At 41.2% G+C, this 18,944-nt stretch overlaps 1 protein-coding gene across 5 annotated transcripts in view; it reads right to left on the reverse strand.

The window, feature by feature from the left end:
- The window catches only part of MAP3K3 (mitogen-activated protein kinase kinase kinase 3), a 65,145-nt gene that overhangs the window by 30,358 nt on the left and 15,843 nt on the right, over window positions 1-18,944 (reverse strand). For all 5 annotated transcript variants that reach the window (XM_081804724.1, XM_081804727.1, XM_081804723.1 and 2 more), the window contains 2 exons: window positions 9,315-9,355; window positions 3,896-3,995 (listed from right to left, as the gene is read on the reverse strand). In XM_081804724.1, the coding sequence (XP_081660850.1) occupies window positions 3,896-3,995; window positions 9,315-9,355 (141 nt within the window). The remainder of the gene's footprint in view (window positions 1-3,895; window positions 3,996-9,314; window positions 9,356-18,944) is intronic.

Genomic DNA, 18,944 nt, shown 5'->3' on the forward strand with positions numbered 1-18,944 from the left:
AATATTGATAGAAAACAATTTCATTGGATACTATGGGGTCTTAAAATTAATTGAAACCATATATTTTCTTTTTATTTTCCTTAAGTGTGCAATTCAATAATCTTTAATAAATTTACAGAGTTGTACAACCATCACCATAATTCAATTTTAAAACATTTCCATTTTTCCAAAAAGATCTTGTGCCCATTTGTAATCATTGTCTCTTCCCATCTGTAGCACCAGGCAACCACTAATGTACTTTCTGTCTCTATAGATTTTTCTCTTTTGGGGCACCTGGGTGGCTCGGTAGGTTAAGTGTCTGCCTTCGGCTCAAGTCATGACCTCAGGGTCCTGGGATCGAGCCCTACATCGGACTCCCTGGTCAATGGGGAGTTTGCTTCTCCCTCTCCCTCCCTCCACTGCTCATGCTCTCTGCCTCTGTCTCTGTCTCAAATAAATAAATAAAATATTTATTTATTTTTTAAATTATTTTTTAAAAGAATTTATTTCTTCAAAATAAAAGAAACTTTTAACTTTAACTTAACAAACTATAATTAAACTTAAACAAACTACAATTTTGTAAATGCATGGTATGAGTCTAGGTATCCAGAATATACAAAGAACTCTTACAACTCAACAGTAAGAGGACAAATAAACCAATTCTTTTAATGGGCATTATCCAAAGAAGATAGACAAATGACTAATAAGCCCTGAAAAGATGCTCCATGTCATAGGCATTAGGGAAATGCAAATCAAAACCACAACAAGATACCACTTCACACCTACTAGGATGGCTATAATTTAGAAAATAAACAAAAACCCAGAAAATAACAAGTGTTGGTGACGACGTAGAGAAATTATAACTTTCCTATGTCGCTGGTAGGAATGTAAAATATACATAGAGTAGGGGCGCCTGGGTGGGTCAGTCGGTTGGGCCTTCGGCTTGGGTCATGGCCTCAGGGTCCTGGGACTGGGCCCCGCATTGGGCTCCCTGCTTGTCCCTTTCCCTCTGCCTGCCTGCCCGCCTACTTGTGATCTCTCTCTCTGTCAAATAAATAAATAAAAAATCTTTAAAATATATATATATATACATAAAGTTACCGTAAGACAACAGTTCCACTCCTAGTTATGGATTTTAGAGAACTGAAAACATATGTGCATATGAAAATATGTACACAAATGTTTATAGCAGCATTATTCATAATAGCCAAAAGGTGAAAACAATTCAAGTATCCACCAACAGATAAATGGATGCACAAAATGTGGTTTATCCAAATAATGGAATATTATTATCTTGAAAACATTATGCTAAGTGAAAGAAGCCAAACACAAAAGGCCACATACTGTATGATTCCACGTATATGAAATGTTCAGAATAGGCAAATCCAGAGAGACAGAAAGTAGATTTGTGTCTGCCTGCCAGGGGCTGAGAAGAGAAGGGGATAGGAAGTGACTGCTAATGGGTACAAGCCTTTTCTTTGGGGTATCTGGAATTAGATAGTAGTGTTGGTCATACGAGTCTGTAAATATACTAAAAACCTCTGAATTGTACCGTTTAAAAGGGTAAATTTTATGGTAGGTGAATTATACCTCAATAAAGCTATTATTACAAAAAGATAAACATAAAATAAAATCTCAACAGATTTCTCATTTGTGGCTCTCAAACCCTGACAGGGCAAAGTTTAGAGGGCAAAGAAATGAAAAAGAGGTTGAGGGATTTTAAATTAATAAAATGTAAATAGTCAACTCTTGGTCACAGACATTAGCAGAGTATGGAAAGATATCCGTGATCTAAAATAATTAGTGACAATTATTTATGTTTGGCCTTAGAATTAATATCTGCATAAATGAATGACTAACATTCTGGGCAGTCACTTTATTGGCAAAAGAGTTTGAAGATGGCTTTTGGGACATGTGGAATTCTTAATGGAAACAGAAACGAGTACTAAGTCATTCAGAAAAGTCTTTACTGAGGAACACCTTCTTTAATGGTGATTAGCTGGCTTTCTCTGGCCTCGCTTTCTTATTCAGTGCCTGAAGCTTGAGCTGCAATTTTTAAAAGTTCTATGCATTTGACATTTATATCTTTTGGGTTCTCATACTCTGTTGTGTTTTGTTTTGTTTTGTTTTTTGAGAGAGGGAGAGAGAGAAAGTGCCAGTGGGGGAATGGGGAGAGAGAGGGAGAGCAAGAATCTTAAGCAGGCTCCACACCCAGCGTGGAGACTGACACAGGGCTTGATCTCACAACCCTGAGATCATGACCTGAGTCGAACCCTTAACCCACTGAGCCACCCAGCACCTCTCATATCCTATATTTCAAATGTTTTAGTTTACATACTTTGAAATACTTATATCTGCATTACTTATTAACTGTAGAGTTAGTGGTTCATTTTCCAAAATTGCAGTACTTCTAAAATTTGTCCAAAACACAAAAGACCAGATGGTCTTATTTTTGTTAGCTATTTAGCAATATATCCAATTGTAGCTGTACATTTTGTGTAATGGGGACCAGGGAGTTTTTAGTCAACAAATCTCAGCTTCTACAGATTTCAGCCCCAAACCATGGAAGAAGTGCTTTTTAATCCCCATTGAGCTGAAGGGTTTTGTTGTTTTGTTTTGTCAAATATAGTTGACACATAATGTTACATTAGTTTCAGGCATAGAACACAGTGATTCAACAATCTATACATTATGCTGGGCTGATCACAAGTGCAGCCACCATCTGTTGCCACAGTACCATTGACTATATTCCCTATGCTGTACCTTTAATTCCCATGATTTATTCATTCCATAACTAGAAGCTTCCCTTCGCCCATTTTACCCATTCCCCACCCCCACCCCTCTGCTAACCATCAGTTTGTTCTCTGTATTTATGGGTCTGTTTCTGCTTTTTGTTTATTTATTCTTTTGTTTGTTTTAAATTCTACATATAACTGAAATCATATGGTATTTGTCTTTCTCTGTCTGACTTATTTCACTTAGCATAATACCCTCTAGGTCTATCTACGTTGTTGCAAATAGCAAATCTTTTTTATGGCTGAGTAATATTTCCACTGTATACACCACATCTTCTTTATCCATTCATCTATTGACGGACACTTGGGTTGTTTATGGAGGAGATTCTTAACTCTTCAACCAATAAAACAAAACTACACAGTAAGGACCAGTTTCTCAAAGAGCCAGGATGTTGCCTGGCTTTCCTGTCTTGCCTTCTAACTCAATTTCCTCAAGATGCACTTTTTTATGCACCATCTCTTTCCTAGGCACCAATACACTGCCTCTCACATTAATGCAAGGCACCAGCCCAAGCAGACTGTAGCCTCTTGTACCTTTCCTGGAGCTGGGAAAGCAGCCAAGTAACTGACATTCAAAAGAATTCCTTCCTGGGTGATATTCAAAGTATGAAAAAATAAGGACTAGAGGGGGACAGGAGAAGAATTAAAGAAATCACTTGTGTAGGTGCTAACTTTGGAAACGAGCTACAGTTGGTAGTTAAACTCTGAGAGTAGAATCCAGCATTTATAACTGTCAATAAAAGAACGACCCACCAGTTTTCCACACCTTTCCAGCCCCTCTTAAACCTCTGCTTCTTGTTAAGGCCGTGCTGGAAAGAAAAAGATAAGCTACAAAACGTAAGAGACAATATAAGCCCTGACCCTGGTACCATAGCTGATTCCACCATGGAGTATTAGAGCTACCAACACTGAATGAGCAGTGGAATGGAAACAGCTATAATCTCCCACGTAGTAAAAACCACAAATCCCAGAATGATTGGAATTAAGAAAAGAGGCTCTAGAAAATGAAAGCCTGCGGATGATATTGGAGGAACAAACTAAAAATCCTCAGTGAAGCAGGAAGAAAAAGGTAGTTAGCTGTCACCCCTCCTTGTCCCCACACCATCCATCTACTTTCTTACCTCATTATTCATGTAATGTAGGTCAAGAGGCTGCCCAAACACTGTTGTCACCTTGTGTTCCACATCTTCATATCTCACAGGCCGGCTGAACGCTATAATTCTGAAAAGGAATAGGAAGCATGGTTAACTGTATATTTTAAAAGTCAGATTTGGAAAGTCAGGACTTCTGAGTGTTATCTTCCTGTTCTTTTAAACACAGGATTCTCTTTTCTCCTTCACATGGCTTGCCTTTCTGTTTCTTTTCTTCTCCTATCTACCTTATTTTTTTCACCCTTCTTCTGAGCATCACAAGCACTGCTCAATCCCAACCATTGTTCTATCACTTCAGCTTAGATCTGTCAATGACAGTTCAGTATCAAAGCAGGACACCTGGATTTAAAAACTAGGTTCCAAATACTCCTGTTAGGAAGAAAACCTGGAGACTGGAGCAGCGTTCCTGAAAACATGGTCTTAACTCCTAAAGGACTCAACTCCAGGACTTGAAAGGTCTTTTCCATTGCTGATGCCAGAGGAATCTCAATGCTAATTATCCTCAGAATTGAGATTTCCTACCTCAGAGTCAAAGGAATTCCCCTTGAATTGGTTATATGCCTAAGTTTTCTTAACTAATGACACATGTGATCATATAAGTAGTGTTGACATTGACACTTTTCTAGAGAGACTCATTAGGTCAGTTCAAAGAACAATTTCTATAGAGAGTAGAGTAAGAACCTGTACAAAGAGGAGTTAAAATGATTTGTCAATTAAACATCACAGCAAAATTTAAAAGTGGGGATAGATGAAATATATAAAATGAATGAAACACAGAAGAATGAAATATACAAAAAATTGGCAAAATGTTGATAATGTTGAAGCTGCATTACAAGTTCAGAAGGGTTCAGTATGATATTCTACTTTTGTATTTGAAATTTTCATAATAAAAAGTTTTAATGAGGGGTGCCTGGGTGGCTCAGTCCTGGGATGGAGTCCTGTGTTGGGTTCTGTGCTCAGTGGGGAGTCTGCTTGAGGATTCTCTCCCTCTTCCTCTGCCCCTCCCCCTGCTCGCATGTGCATGCTCGCTCTCTCTCTCTCAAATAAATAAATAAATCTTTAAATTTTTGTTGTCAAATCTGTCTTCTTCTTGTCTTCTGTATTATGTAATGCTTGGGAAGACCTTCCCCACTCCAATGTTTTTTAATCCTATACTTTCTTCTGTGTATATATATAGAATACATATATGAGTTTCTTTCCGATACACTCTTTTTTTTTTTTAAGATTTTTTATTTATTTATTTGACAGAGAGATAAAGAGAACAAGTAGGCAGAGAGGCAGGCAGAGGGAGAGGGAGAAGCAGCAGGGAGCCCGATGCGGGGCTCGATCCCAGGACCCTGGGATCATGACCTGAGCTGAAGGCAGCCGCTTAACCAACTGAGCCACCCAGGCGCCCCCTTTCTGATACACTCTTGTTTCATTTATCTCTTTGCTTATTTTTGTCTTAAGGATTTAAGTTTTAGAGTATTGGGTTGTACCCATGTGAAATTGCCACTGTTGTATATCAAAAATTGTTGACTATCAGCAGTACCATATAGTTCAACCTAATATATTCATTAAAACTTTTTTTTAAAGATTTTATTTATTTATTTATTCGACAGAGAGAGACACAGCGAGAGAGGGAACACAAGCAGGGGGAGTGGGAGAGGGAGAAGCAGGCTTCCCGAGGAGCAGGGAGCCCGATGCGGGGCTTGATCCCAGGACCCTGGGATCATGACCTGAGCCGAAGGCAGACTCTTAACGAGTGAGCCACCCAGGTGCCACCAAAAATTTAAACTTCTGATAGAAAAATGAACCATCAACAAAGCTGAAAAACAAACACCAAACTTGGGAAAAAAAATCCTTGCAAAATCAATAAGAAAAAGACAAACAACCCAACAGAAACCTAGGCAAAGGATATGATGACACAGTTCAAAGAATTATGAATGGTTAATAAACACATGAAGTTATGTTTAATGTGACGGGGGAAAATGCATATCAAGACCAGCTTCATCTCTTGGCAGCCTAGATTGGATGAAATCTGATTAGTGCTTGGTAGGATAGCACCACGAAGACCTGGAGTCTCTACAGTTCTTGCCCTCCTTGATGCTGAGAAGTGTGTGGTTCTTTTACATCTTCTCTGCTCCCCCCAGAGTGGGAAGTGGTATAACCAGAGGAGGAAGCAATAAACCACAGGAGAGAGGATCTAAGCCACTGGATTTTAATGGAATCTGATCAGGTAACTGCTTTAATGCTCTTCTGTGCCAGGCTGGCACAAATAAGTGGGCAGCAAAAAAGATTCCATCATCTAGAACTGTGCTCTTCAATATGGCAGTCACTAGCCACATGTGGCTAGTTCAATTCAAATAAATTAAAATTACATTTTAAATTGGTTCCTCAGTCTTAGCACACTGCAAGTGCTCACTAGCCACATGTGACCAGTGGCTACCACAGTGGACGACACAGGTATATAAATTTACATTACAGCAGAAAGTTCTTTTGGACACACTGATATCAACCATAGTCTATCCTATCCTTCATACAAAGCCTAACATCTCAGGAAGACAATTTCTCCATAACTTTTCCTTCATTCATCACCACCTTTCATTTTTGGAAATTATACTGCTGAATATATTAGTTTATATCCCACCTGGAAATCCATCCATATTGTAATCCTTATTCCCCTCAAATCAACTGTTCCAAGGAATGATACTGTTAGAGTCTATCTAGATATGGCTTATATAGATAAAGGCGTTTTCTGGAGTCTTTTAAGAGAATGGCTTCCCATTAATTCCTAATAGCTAATCATACCCCCTTCATCAGGACCCCAGCAACAGTCTTTCTGAATAAAATACCAGAAGACCTTTTGGAAGTCCCTAGTACACTGCTAGAAAAGGATCAGACTCAGATAAATTCTCCTGCATTTGGTCTGGCAATGAGGCATTCAAAACCTCCAAAAGCAGCCCCAAAGTCAAGATCAGAAACCAGGACTTTCAGGTTTGGTAAGATCTAAGCTGCTGCCATCACACTAAAAAACAGGCATTTTTAGTCCGTGCTTCAAAGAGGGGCCTAACACCTGTGACAAACAGCCCCACCATTGTCCAGACAGGAAGATTTTCAAAGGGAAGGAGTTCGAATCTATAGTCCTCCTCTTCTGCCCTCCTGGGGCTAAAAGGGAAAAGCGTTAGGAACCTGATCCCTACCCTTCCAAAGTAAAGAGAAACAGAATGGATACCTGGCATAGATGAATGGAAAAAGTCACTATTTCTTTCCTCTTTTCTGTACATTCTAATTCTATAAGGGCCTACAACATTTAGATAGATACTATCCATATTCCCTGCGAAAAGTAAAGAAAGCCCACAATAATATTCTCTACAAAATCCTAAAACTTGAAACACATGAAACCAGAGCTGTCTGGCACAGAGCAGCCTGAGCTTGGCTTCTCTGCACCAACTTTATGAAGTCCTCAATTCCACACATAGTACACAAACAGTGAAATGCCATGGCTCCTGAAAACAGCTCCTTAAAAAGAGAATGCACAGTTTTCAAAATCTTGATACCAACACTCTCCTGCTCAGGGCTTCGAAAGGCCATTCCTGCCTGACCACCTTAAATATTTGTGGTTTTGATCTGGCAGCTTCTCTGAAACTAAACACATACACTTTCTCAGTGTAAGTCCGCTCACTCTAACTGCATACCACTTTGGGAACAGGAATTCAGGAGAGCGTAACTGCATAATTAGGCTCCAACACAATTGAGCTTTTGATTTTGTATCTACTTCTGAAAACTCTCTGCTACTCTGAGTTTGGCAACCCCTCCAAAACCCAGTCATACCAGAAGTGTGAAAAGCAGCAACAATGAAGTGACAATTTAACTTCCCTGCTACTGGCAGGACACAGGATGAGCAGCTAGGACAGAGCTCAGAAGACTTCCCTCCCTCTAGGCCTGAAAGAGCCCTAGAATCCACATGGCAGCAACAGGACTAAGGCTCTGCAGATCATAGTGTTTCCACCTGGCAACCTCTGCCAACCTTGCAGGCCTGGGAATGGATCTTTTTAAGGGAGAACAGCAGCCATATATCCGGACCTGTGCTAACGATGTCTGGAGGCACTGAGGTCCTCTGGTGGGACTTATATAATAGGAGAAGCTGATTCTCATGGGTATGCTCTTCACATTTCCAAATGCTCAATGCTCAAAGCAAAGGAAAAAGGAGAGTATCAATGGGAGAGAACAGCATAGCAGGAAGCCGATACTGAAAAGCACACTTGGGCACATATATGCCACATGCATGCACACACAAGGTTCTAATTATCCCATGACCAGAGTTCTGTATGCTTTTTAAAAGCTTTTCCTTGGGACGCCTGGTGGCACAGTCGGTTGAATGTCTGACTCTTGGTTTTGGCTCAGGTCATGATCTTGGGGTCCTGGGATCAAGCCCCCAGGCTCTGCACTTGGCATGAAGTCTGCTTGGGATTCTCTCTCCCCCTCTCCCTCTGCCCTGCCCACTTGTGCTGTCTCTCTCTAAAATAAATAAATAAAATCTTAAAAATCTTTAAAAAATCTTAAAAAAAGAAGTTTTCCTCAAGGGGTGCCCTAGCTGGCTCCGTTGTTGGAGCATGCAACTCTTGATTTTGGGGTTGTGAGTTCGAGCCTCATGTTGGGTATAGAGATTACTTAAAAATAAAATCTTTAAAAAAATAAGTTTTTTTAAAATAATTTGAGAAATTAAGTGGAGTCCTATTTTTCTCCACTGAGAACTCCTACCTTGACTTCCTACAAAAAACGAAAATACTAACAACGGAGAAAGGACAGAAGGGTTTCGTAACATTACTTTCACTTCCTTAACAAGGTAAGATACTCAATATAGACTGAAAAACTCCCTCTTTCTATATCCTCAAATGATCTGAAATCTTTCACAACTGACAGACTTGATGCAGCTTCCCAACCCAGACACATTATAAAGAAACTTCCAATTCACTAACCTGGCCCTGATGTGGACAAAGCCAGGGCCACTCTACTGGGCTAGGAATAGCACCACATCACAGGAGAATCCCAATCTCCTTCTGATTCATGGCACAGTGTCAGTGTGTTTGGAAGCCCTAACTCTGAGTGGAGCTGGAGTCCTGACTTCCTCCCTCCCCTAGCAAAATGGTGGACCCCACAGGAGTAGAATAAGAGCAGAAGAGCAAAACATCAGCAGTTGAAATGGCTTCCAATTCTAAGACTAGAAATAAAATTCAATTGGTAAGCCAAACCAAAGATGAAAATTACCCTTTTGTGCCCAATCAATCCCATCACTCAGCCAGTGACCCCACAGGGATCACTCCAGGGAAACAGCTTTCATAAGCTCAATGCTTTATGAGAACTTCAGCACACGTGAACACAATCACTGATCAGAAGGCAGACTTACCGCCTCTCCCCGTTGTGCTCAAACTTGATTCTGACGTCACTCTGCCAAAGGAATGATAGACAGGTTAGCAAGTTCTCTGGCATGTGTTATCCTGCCGTTCCCAGGGAAGCTTCAGGGAGCCCGTTAGCAACGTTAGGCAAACATCCCTGATGGCTCCTGTTCCAGCTTCTCACCTCATATGCATTCCTTTCCAGTGAGTCGGGAGCCTTCCAGTTCTAACCTCAGGAGCAACAAAGATCCCCAAGTGGCTGGCCCAGCTCAGCTGCTATGCTCTAACAGGTCATTTCTAAGTTCTACACTCTATTTCCACAACTGGCTCTGGAGTTTCTCTCACCATATCACCTCCTGCCCAGGAATCCTTGGCTGATGTGACTGAACAGAAAGAGAAACCCTGGGATGGATACTTCCTAGCTATGGGTCCACAAGCAAGTTACTTGTCCTCTATGAATCTTAGTTTTTCCATGTATACAGTACACCTACCTAATTTGCAGAGCTGCTATGAGAACTAAACAACATAATGTAAGTAAAACACCTGACACATAATAGACATGCTATGAATGGTTGCTGCTGCTACAGATTTCCATGTCCCTTTCAAGACCACTCCCAGTGGGGTAAAGTGGAACCCTGGACAAGTTACTTTAGAACTGCTCCCAGATTTGTCCTAAATGACCATCATGGGTAACCTATAAACTGCAGGAGGACATGAACGACGTCTATCTTGTTTCTGTATCATCAGTAACAAGCAAGGGGAATGGTATATAATATCTGTGCTTACTATTTATTCAAATGGATTAACTGGGTAAAGAACAGAATTGTGTAGAGTGTAAATATCAGAAACAGGAGGAAGTAGAAGCATCAGAATGTTAAGAAACAAATCAAGGAGGAAGAGATATTTAAAGAGCAAACAAATGACTCAAGGGAGTTTAAAAAGGCAGGAAAAGGGAAGAGATATTATAGAAGAAAAGGACAGGTATAGAGAAAAAAGAAAAGTAAGACTGTCAGGAAACCAACAAATAATAGAGATGGAGGAGAGAAAGAGTGCATAGTCAGTGATGAAAAGTATACTGAGAAAGAGAAATTAATAGACTGTGGCTTGGAAGAAAGAAGATTCCAGAGTATCTTTAGATGAGAAACACAGAACAGCGAGAGAAGACGACAGAAACAGGACAGAATGTCAAAGGTAGGGTGGGTACATAAAGGACTTCCTTTTCCCAAGAGATTAGAAGGCTAGAATTCTCTTCCAGTCCACTGAACTGGACGGGTGGTTCTAATTCACACTCTAAAAATGATGGAGGACCTCAAAGAGCTTTTGTTTATATAGATTATTATCTACTGATATTTGCTATATTAGAAATTAAAACAGAAAATTTATTTTATTCACTTTAAAACAGTTAAAAATATCACATGTTAACATAAACACATTGTTATAAAAATAACTATATATATTTTTAGAGTTTAGTGAGAGTACACAAATCTCTTCAATGCATGGCTTAATAGGAGACAGCTGGGTTCTCATGTCAGCTTCTGGTTTTAATCTGTTGTGATAACACATATCATGTAGCCTCTGCAAAACTCTACTGTACATTCTTAAGAGAATGAGGGTGAAAAGGGCAAGTAACATTTTAGTATTAATAAGAAAATAGTTTTGACCTCATGGACCCCCTGAAAAGTTCTTGGGAACTTCCTAGGGATCCCTAGACTACAGCTTGAGAATCACTGAATCAAAATATAAGAATGTGCTCCTCTATCCCATTATTTTAAAGACAAGGTGGAGTTGGGGGTCAAAGAGCTTCATGTCCCCGAAAAGTTCACACACTAAACAGTGGACAGCAAAGTTCCCCTGACCTGCAATGTGATAACTCTTCAAAACACAGCCCTGCTCTTGCCCTCTCATCCTTTAATGTAACATATGGACCACTTTCTCCATTAATAGTATATGAAAATAGCTAATATTTATTGAACATTTACTGTGTACTAAGCCTTGTTCTAAGCATGTTACATGTATCAATTAAACAAATCCTCACAACAGATACTATTATTGTCCCTATTTTACAGGAGAAATTGAGTTACAATGAAGTTAGATAAGTTCCCTCAAGGTCACTATGCTTTAAAGAGCAAGCCAGGATTCAAACCCTGGAAGCCCAGCTCTTAACCACCCATGCTATGCTAACTTAAGTGTCTCACAGGCAGAGGAGGTTTATTTTATTCTCAGATGCAGGCTTCAATGGGAGAAACTATCAAAGGATCTTTTGTGATCTTACTTTATGGAACTCACGGAGGAATAATGGAGTCAGAACCAGGAGACTGAGGTACCAGTCATGTAGTAAGGTACAGGGCCTGGGGAACCAGTAGTGGAGGCTTTGGCTGAGGTTGTGAGTAGACAGGGATGGAGGAGGTAGAATGGGAAGGCGGTGTGCTCCATCTGGTCTGCACTTACATGTGCATGCTATCATGCGTGCATGTGTGGATGTATTTGTGCAGGCGTGCATGCACGAGCAGAAAGGTGGGACAGCGCTGCAGAGAAAGTTATCGTGCGGATTTAAGGTTCATGCAAGTGACGGCAGCTTTCTGTCTTCGTTTTCTCCTTCCCTGAAATGCTGAGCAGTTAGCAGGGCAAGGGCCCTCCACAGCACAGTGCCTGTGACAGGCTGCTGTGCACCGACATGCCACCTCCAGCTTCCTACACGCTCTAGTCCCACAGCCAGCTCTGGAGTTACGTGAGCACTCGCCAGTCTGCAGCCCCGTCTGTCCCTGCAGGTGGCTTACCACAGCCTTTCACCTCCGGCTGTGCACAGCCCAGCACATCTTGGTGTAGCTCTCATTATTCCTATTTTTTAGTAATAGATTCTATTTTTAGAACAGTTTTTGATTTTCAGAAAAATTGAGGAGATACAGCCCACATCTTCTTCCGACCAGTTTCCTCTATTATTAACATCATACATTAGTATGGTACATTTGTTTTTGTTACAGTTAATTAAACAATATTGATGTATTAACTAAAGTCCATTCAGAGTCCCTTAGAGTTTATTTCTGTTGATATAAAAAAAAAATTGTAGGGGGTGCCTGGGTGGCTCAGTCAGTTGAGCTTCCGACTCTTGATTTCGGCTTAGGTCATGATCTCAGGATCGTGAAATCGAGCCCCAGGTCGGGCTCTGGGCTCAGTGCAGTCTGCTTGAGATTCTCTCTCTCTCCCTCTGCCTCTGCCCCTCCCCCTGCTCGTACATTCTCTCCCTCTCCCTCTCCCCTTCAAAATAAATAAATAAATAAATAAATCTTAAAAAATAAATAAAAAATTTGTATCCCTCTGTTGATTTTTATCTAACTTTTTATAGCAATAAAAAAACATATAGCAATAGTTCTTAAACTGGGACACTATACTTTGATGCACTTAAAAAGGAATCCCCTCTGTCCCTTTGTGGGACTGAAGGAACTAAATTTATTTCATCATGGCCATAATTCAAGCACTAGTCTATGTGAATTCAGTTAGAAGGGGAATTAAACTTTTGCCTTAAACCATAAATCACTCCTACTCAAGACTAACCAAGCCTGTGATTAGTAAGCAGTGTAAACAAAGATGCCCAGCGCTCTGAATCCCTTCTCTGATGTGGTGACGGCCTTTCCAGAGCAGGATGCCTGCATGTACCACACGGTGTGCCCACATCTGCCAAGTTCCTAAATCTGAGCTCCCCCTGTCAGGCTGACCAGAATAAGCCATGGATAAGGAAAATTCAGAGAAAGATCACTTTATTCAATTCCTCCTGCCAACCATTCTCCTTGCCTCTCTCAGACATTTCACACTGGTGGCGAAGTCCTCTTTCTCTCCTCCCTTGCCTTCTGTGACTCTTCCCAGCCCAGACAACCTGCCACCACTCTAACCACTTCTGCTTCTTTGCTGGTTCCTCTTCCTCAGGCCTTCTCCCACCCCTCCCCCAACATGTGACTGTTCCTTGATGTTTGGACTTTTGGCCTCTGGATTTCTCCCCTTTCCTCACATCTTCTCTTCAGTAGGAATAAAAAAATAGGCAACTTATAAATAGAAAATACCCAAATCTCTGACCAGCCCCAATCTTTCAAGCAAAACTTCCTTAGTCTGCCACGTAACTAAGGCAGGTAAGTTGTTGTTAAGAATGTAACACTAGAGTCAAACCATCTGGCTTCAAATCCTGGCTCTACAACCTCCTATCTGTATGATCTTGAATTTGACTAACGTATCTGTGACTCAGTTTCCTCATCTGTAAAGTGTAAATAGTAACAGTATTTATCTCATGGAGTTATCAAAAGAATTAAATGAAATAATTAGGAAAAGATACGAGAACAGTGCCTGGCACATAGTAAGTGCTCAATAACTGTTAACACACATCCATTAGCCTTTAGCCAAAACCTGTGGGGCCAAAACTGTTTCAGAGTGCACTTTTTAGGCTTAGAGACACAGTATACATGTCCATATATGATGCAGTGCCTCCCCCCAGGGGAGGGTGTCTGGGGCGGCACCTCCACGGCAGAGGCAGAATATGAACAGGTATTCCCCACGCATCTCTGCATTGCTTAGCCTCTCTTGAAGTTAGTTTAGGGCTTTATGACTAGTTCTGACCAAGAGCTGGGAACATCACTGAGTTCTATGCTCTCTTCCCTGGCAGCCACATGTCCCAGGTCAGTGTGGCCGCCCTCAACCAGGGTCCTGACTGTGGGGAACACTGTCTTCCTCTTGCCCATACTGGGCATAGTGTTAAGTCACTGAAGATTTGGGGTTTTTCTGTTAACACAGTACAAGCTAGTTCTTATAGTGAAAAGTATGGATGCTCACAATAAGTGGAATAAATAAAGACTATAAATAGCCCTGCATCCACTCAAGCCAGGTTTTGCTGCCAAATGAGTTTGCCACAAATTTACCAAAAAAAAAAAAACAAAAAAAACCTTTCAGTTTCCAGTACTCTTTGGATTTCAGAATTGCAGATAAGGGACTGTGGACCTGCAAAAATCACACACACCCATAATCTGAGTTTTTTTTTCACTATGATCTCAAACTCAACCTGGCTCCATGTATGTCTGTACCAGCCAACCTCCTAAAGTGGTCCCCTTCTCAGCACTGCCATTTCTCACATTAGTACCACTGCTCCCTTGGCTGCAGACTCAAACCTCTGAGTTCTGCTTGATTCTTTCCTTCCTCCCCCCTCCAATTCTCCCTTCAAAGGCCTCTGATATAGCACCCCACCTCTCATTCTCTGTCCTTTCTCTCACTGAGCCCCTTTCCCCTCAACCCTGGATTCCTAAGGGAGTCTCTCTACTTCTCAGATCCCCTTCAACACATTCTACATCCTTCTATAGTTTCGATCATCTTAACCACAGCTTTCACCATGCCCCTTCTTTGTTCAAAAAGTAATCAGTGACACCCCTGACCTGTGGAATAAAGTCTAAATTCTCAGCTGTCATTCAAAGCCCACTGGAATTTATGCTCACTAAGTTTACCTAGCCATCTCACACTGTTCTCAGCAGGAATGCTCTCTCCAGCCCAATCATCCTGAAGTAGGCCATGTTCATTCTTTCCCCTAGGCCTTTAACCATTCAGTTACCCGACCTGGAGTGCCACCCTTCCTCCTTGCCACCTAACTCCTTAACAGTTCAAGTGCTACCTCCTCCAGAAATGAGTCTGTAACTCCTTCGGCTCAAGTTCACCTTTCACTTTCCTGGTGTCCTATAGCATTCACTATCTGTACCATATATTTAGGCATAGTTGCATCCTACCTCAGTTTTTTTTTTTTTTAATTTTTTATTTATTTATTTATTTATTTATTTATTTATTTATTTATTTATTTTAGAGAGAGAGCACAGGGTGGGGGAGCAGAGGGAGAGAGAATCCCAAGCAGACTCCCACTGAGCACAGAGCCTGATGCAGGGCTCGATCTCACAACCCTGAGACCACAAGCCCAACTGAAACGAAGAGTTGGATGCTTAACCAACTGTGCCATCCAGGCGCCCCACCTCAGTTTCATTTTTTCATATATTTCTCATTTCCCAATAAGACTGTATGATTCTCAGGGTACAGGGAACATATTTCTTTGTACGTCTAAGACGCTGGACTATAGGCACATATTGAACTGAAGGAGAGGTGCCATCCTTGCTAAGAAAAAAAGTTCCAGTACAAAAATTCAGGTCTAGACAAGTTCAAGTCCACAGCCCATCAAATAACAGTGAGGGCCATGCCCAGGGGCACAGATCTGGGACCTTAGCAGGGGTGCGGGAGTAACTAACAAGGATACCAAACTTTTTTTTTTAAGATTTTATTTATTTATTTATTTGTCGGAGAGAGAGAGAGAGCACAAGCAGGGGGAGCAGCAGGCAGAGGGAGAAGGAGGCTCCCCGCCGAGCACGGAGCCCGACTCTGGACTCGATCCCAGGACCCTGGGATCATGACCTGAGTTGAAGTCAGGCTCCTAACTGACTGAGCCACCCAGGCATCCCAATGATACCAAACTTAAGTAGAAATAACCTTCTCAAAGTCTAAACTCAACAAATGAACATGCAACCCAAGAGAGCTCCCAGGAATCCCCACAAAAATCAGAGTTTATTAAACAAAGGTTTGTGAACTAATTTGACTTGACAAAGGCCTCAGATGGCCATTGTTCTGAGTGCCCTCTCTGATTCTGTAGACCTCCTTTTCCCTGTCTTTGCTAGGTATCTTTGATGGCTCCCCCATCTTTGGCACTGGAGCCCTTACTTTGCCAAAGATAGTCAATAAATGAGAAGAAAAAAAAAAGGACAATGAAAATAATTTTGTGTGACTCTGGAAAGTCCTAAGAGATGAATGGAAGAGATGATTATAGAGCAAGATTCTCTGCCCTAGTTCTTTCTATATTCTCAGTCCTTGCATTTTATCTGGCATGCAGGAGCATTTCAGTAAGTGTCTAAATGAATCAATGATTAAATGGTATATTGCTTATCTATGGCAGCCTAATAAACCACCACTGTACACACACACACAAATAAATTTAAATATATATATGTATATAAAATATAAGTAAAGCAACTATCTTACAAAATAAAATATCAGGCTTATATATTGCTTTATGTTTTATTTTCAAACTAGCCAGACTATCTTATCAACAACCCTTGAAAGAGAAAGGAAGTCCTGAAGAGCCAGGTCTATCACAGTAAAAGCAAAAGACAGTCTGCTCAATCGCTGACCATACTGGAGGAACAGCCCCTAGAATTCTCCTTCTTCAGAACTGATAGCCAAGAGTTCTGCCCTGCTAATGCCTGCAATGAGGAAAGCAACTTTTCCATTCTGAAGCACCCACTAGTGAACATCTGCAAAGTCAGACCCAGCAGACCCTGGGTTCTGTTCAAGCCTTACCAGTTTGATAAGATTTGAGAGAAACAGGAATTAAAGATTCTATTTTGGGCGCCTGGGTGGTTCAGATGGTTAAGCATCTGCCTTCGGCTTAGGCCATGATCCCAGGGTCGAGTCCTGGGTCGGCTTCCCTGCTCAGGAGGGAGTCTGCTTCTCCCTCTTCCCTCTGCCCCTCCCCCCTGCTCATGCTCTCTCTCTCTCTCTCAAATAAATAAATAAAATCTTTTAAAAAAATAAAGATTCTATTTCTTCCCCCACTGGGATTTTTAGAAATTAGGCTAGCTTTAGAAGTTTGCAAAGGACTTTCTGATAAACAGGAATAACAATCCAATAAGGGTAGAAAACCTTGACCCTTTCAGTGCTATGACAGTATACACAGTTCTGATTAGAAGCTTTCGTTAGAGCTCATACCGCAATGCCAGAACAGAAGTGATGTAATCACTACCACTTTACATCTGACATTTGTTTCACAATGTACAAAATGCTTTACATTCTATGATCTTACAACACCTTTAAGAGGTGGACACAGTGGGTATTATTATGTCTGTATTTCAGATGGAAAAACTGAGGTTTAGAAAGATTATCAGACACAGTAAAATTACTGTGATCAGGAGTCAGAAGATGTGGGTTTGCTTCCCGGCTCTACTCAATACCTTTACGTAAGCACTTTGCAAATTTTAAAGTATTATACATGTACTTACGACTGTTATTATTAACTGTTGTTGAAAGTACTCTGTACACTGTAAAATCCTAGGTTAATAGATTAGTAATAATGACTTCCAGGCCAGTGCTCTTTTCACTATACTAAGCTGTCAACTTCACAGAGAAATTGCACCTGCAGATAAAGCACTGTGAGTTGATGACCAGTAAAGGGATGCTGCTCATCACGGCCTGCAAAACTGTCCACGTGCCCCAGCCACACCTGGGATGGGCCACACATCTAAGAATGTTCAGCAGGCTCTAACCAGGCTGTAGGTTTCCAGGGATCTAATGTACAGGAGGAAGAAGAAGAGAGCACAGATCCTACCTCCTAGCAAACAGTTCATAGCTAAGCTCCTCATTGCCCATACTTCCATAGCTGCTCAGAATGCTTAGTTGGTGCCAAATGCATTCTTTTTCAATTAGTTACCTAGCTTGTTCACTTAGGGAAGAGGATGTCTGAAGTCCTACCAAGCAGAGATACTAAGTTAGGTTTTTTCAGTTCTTCCAGGCCTCAGCGCCCCCCAACACTGAACCCACAGCTCTTCTGGCTTTCCTTTGCTGTGTCCAGCTTGAGCCCCATGAGGTGATGCCAATCTCAGCTCTGCCTGGTAGCCAATACAGCCCTTCTCACGCTGAAGTAAGCACTCTTTGCCTCTGTCGGCGCCATTCCCTCCCTAAATATGCAATCTTTCCTGCTGGCCAAAATACGTGGTTACTTTCAGCTGGAACTCTGCAGTTTGAATCTTTAGTCCTATTTGACATTTCCTAGCTAATTTGGCATCTCTTAGCCATTCAAATTAGGTTTTAATCTTTCATTCCTCTCTCCCAAGTATGGACCTTTCTGGCAGAAGAACTGGTAATGTAGAAAACGGTTTAATCCTATCCTAAGCCCAAGCAAATAAAAACAATAATATTAATAAATATGGATTCACTCTGTAAATTGTAAAGTCCTATGTTAACAGATTATTAATGTCACCAGACTCTTAGGCCAGGTTCTTTTTTTTATTTTATTTTATTATGTTATGTTAATCACCATACATTACATCATTAGTTTTTGATGTAGTGTTCCATGATTCATTGTTTGCATATAACACCCAGTGCTCCATTTAATACGTGATATACGTGCCCTCTTTAATACCCATCACCAGGCTAACCCATCCCCCTACACCCCTCCCCTCTAGAACCCTCAGAGTTTGTTTCTCAGGGTCCACAGTCTCATGGTCCGTCTCCCCCTCCAATTTCCCCCCCCTTTTTTCCCTTCCTACTATCTTTTTTTTTTAACATATAATGTATTATTTGTTTCAGAGGTACAGGTCTGTGATTCATCAGTCTTACACAATTCACAGCGCTCACCATAGCACACACCCTCCCCAATGTCTATCACCCAGCCACCCCATCCCTCCCACCCCCCACCACTCCAGCAACGCTGTTTGTTTCCTGAGATTAAGAATTCCTCATATCAGTGAGATCATATGATACATGTCTTTCTTTGATTGACTTATTTCGCTTAGCATAATACCCTCTAGTTTCATCCACGTTGTTGCAAATGGCAAGATTTCGGGGTTTTTTGATGGCTGCAT

Source organism: Leptonychotes weddellii, chromosome 15 (assembly GCF_054177405.1).
Source record: "Leptonychotes weddellii isolate Sample4059 chromosome 15, ASM5417740v2, whole genome shotgun sequence".
Taxonomy (NCBI): domain Eukaryota; kingdom Metazoa; phylum Chordata; class Mammalia; order Carnivora; family Phocidae; genus Leptonychotes; species Leptonychotes weddellii.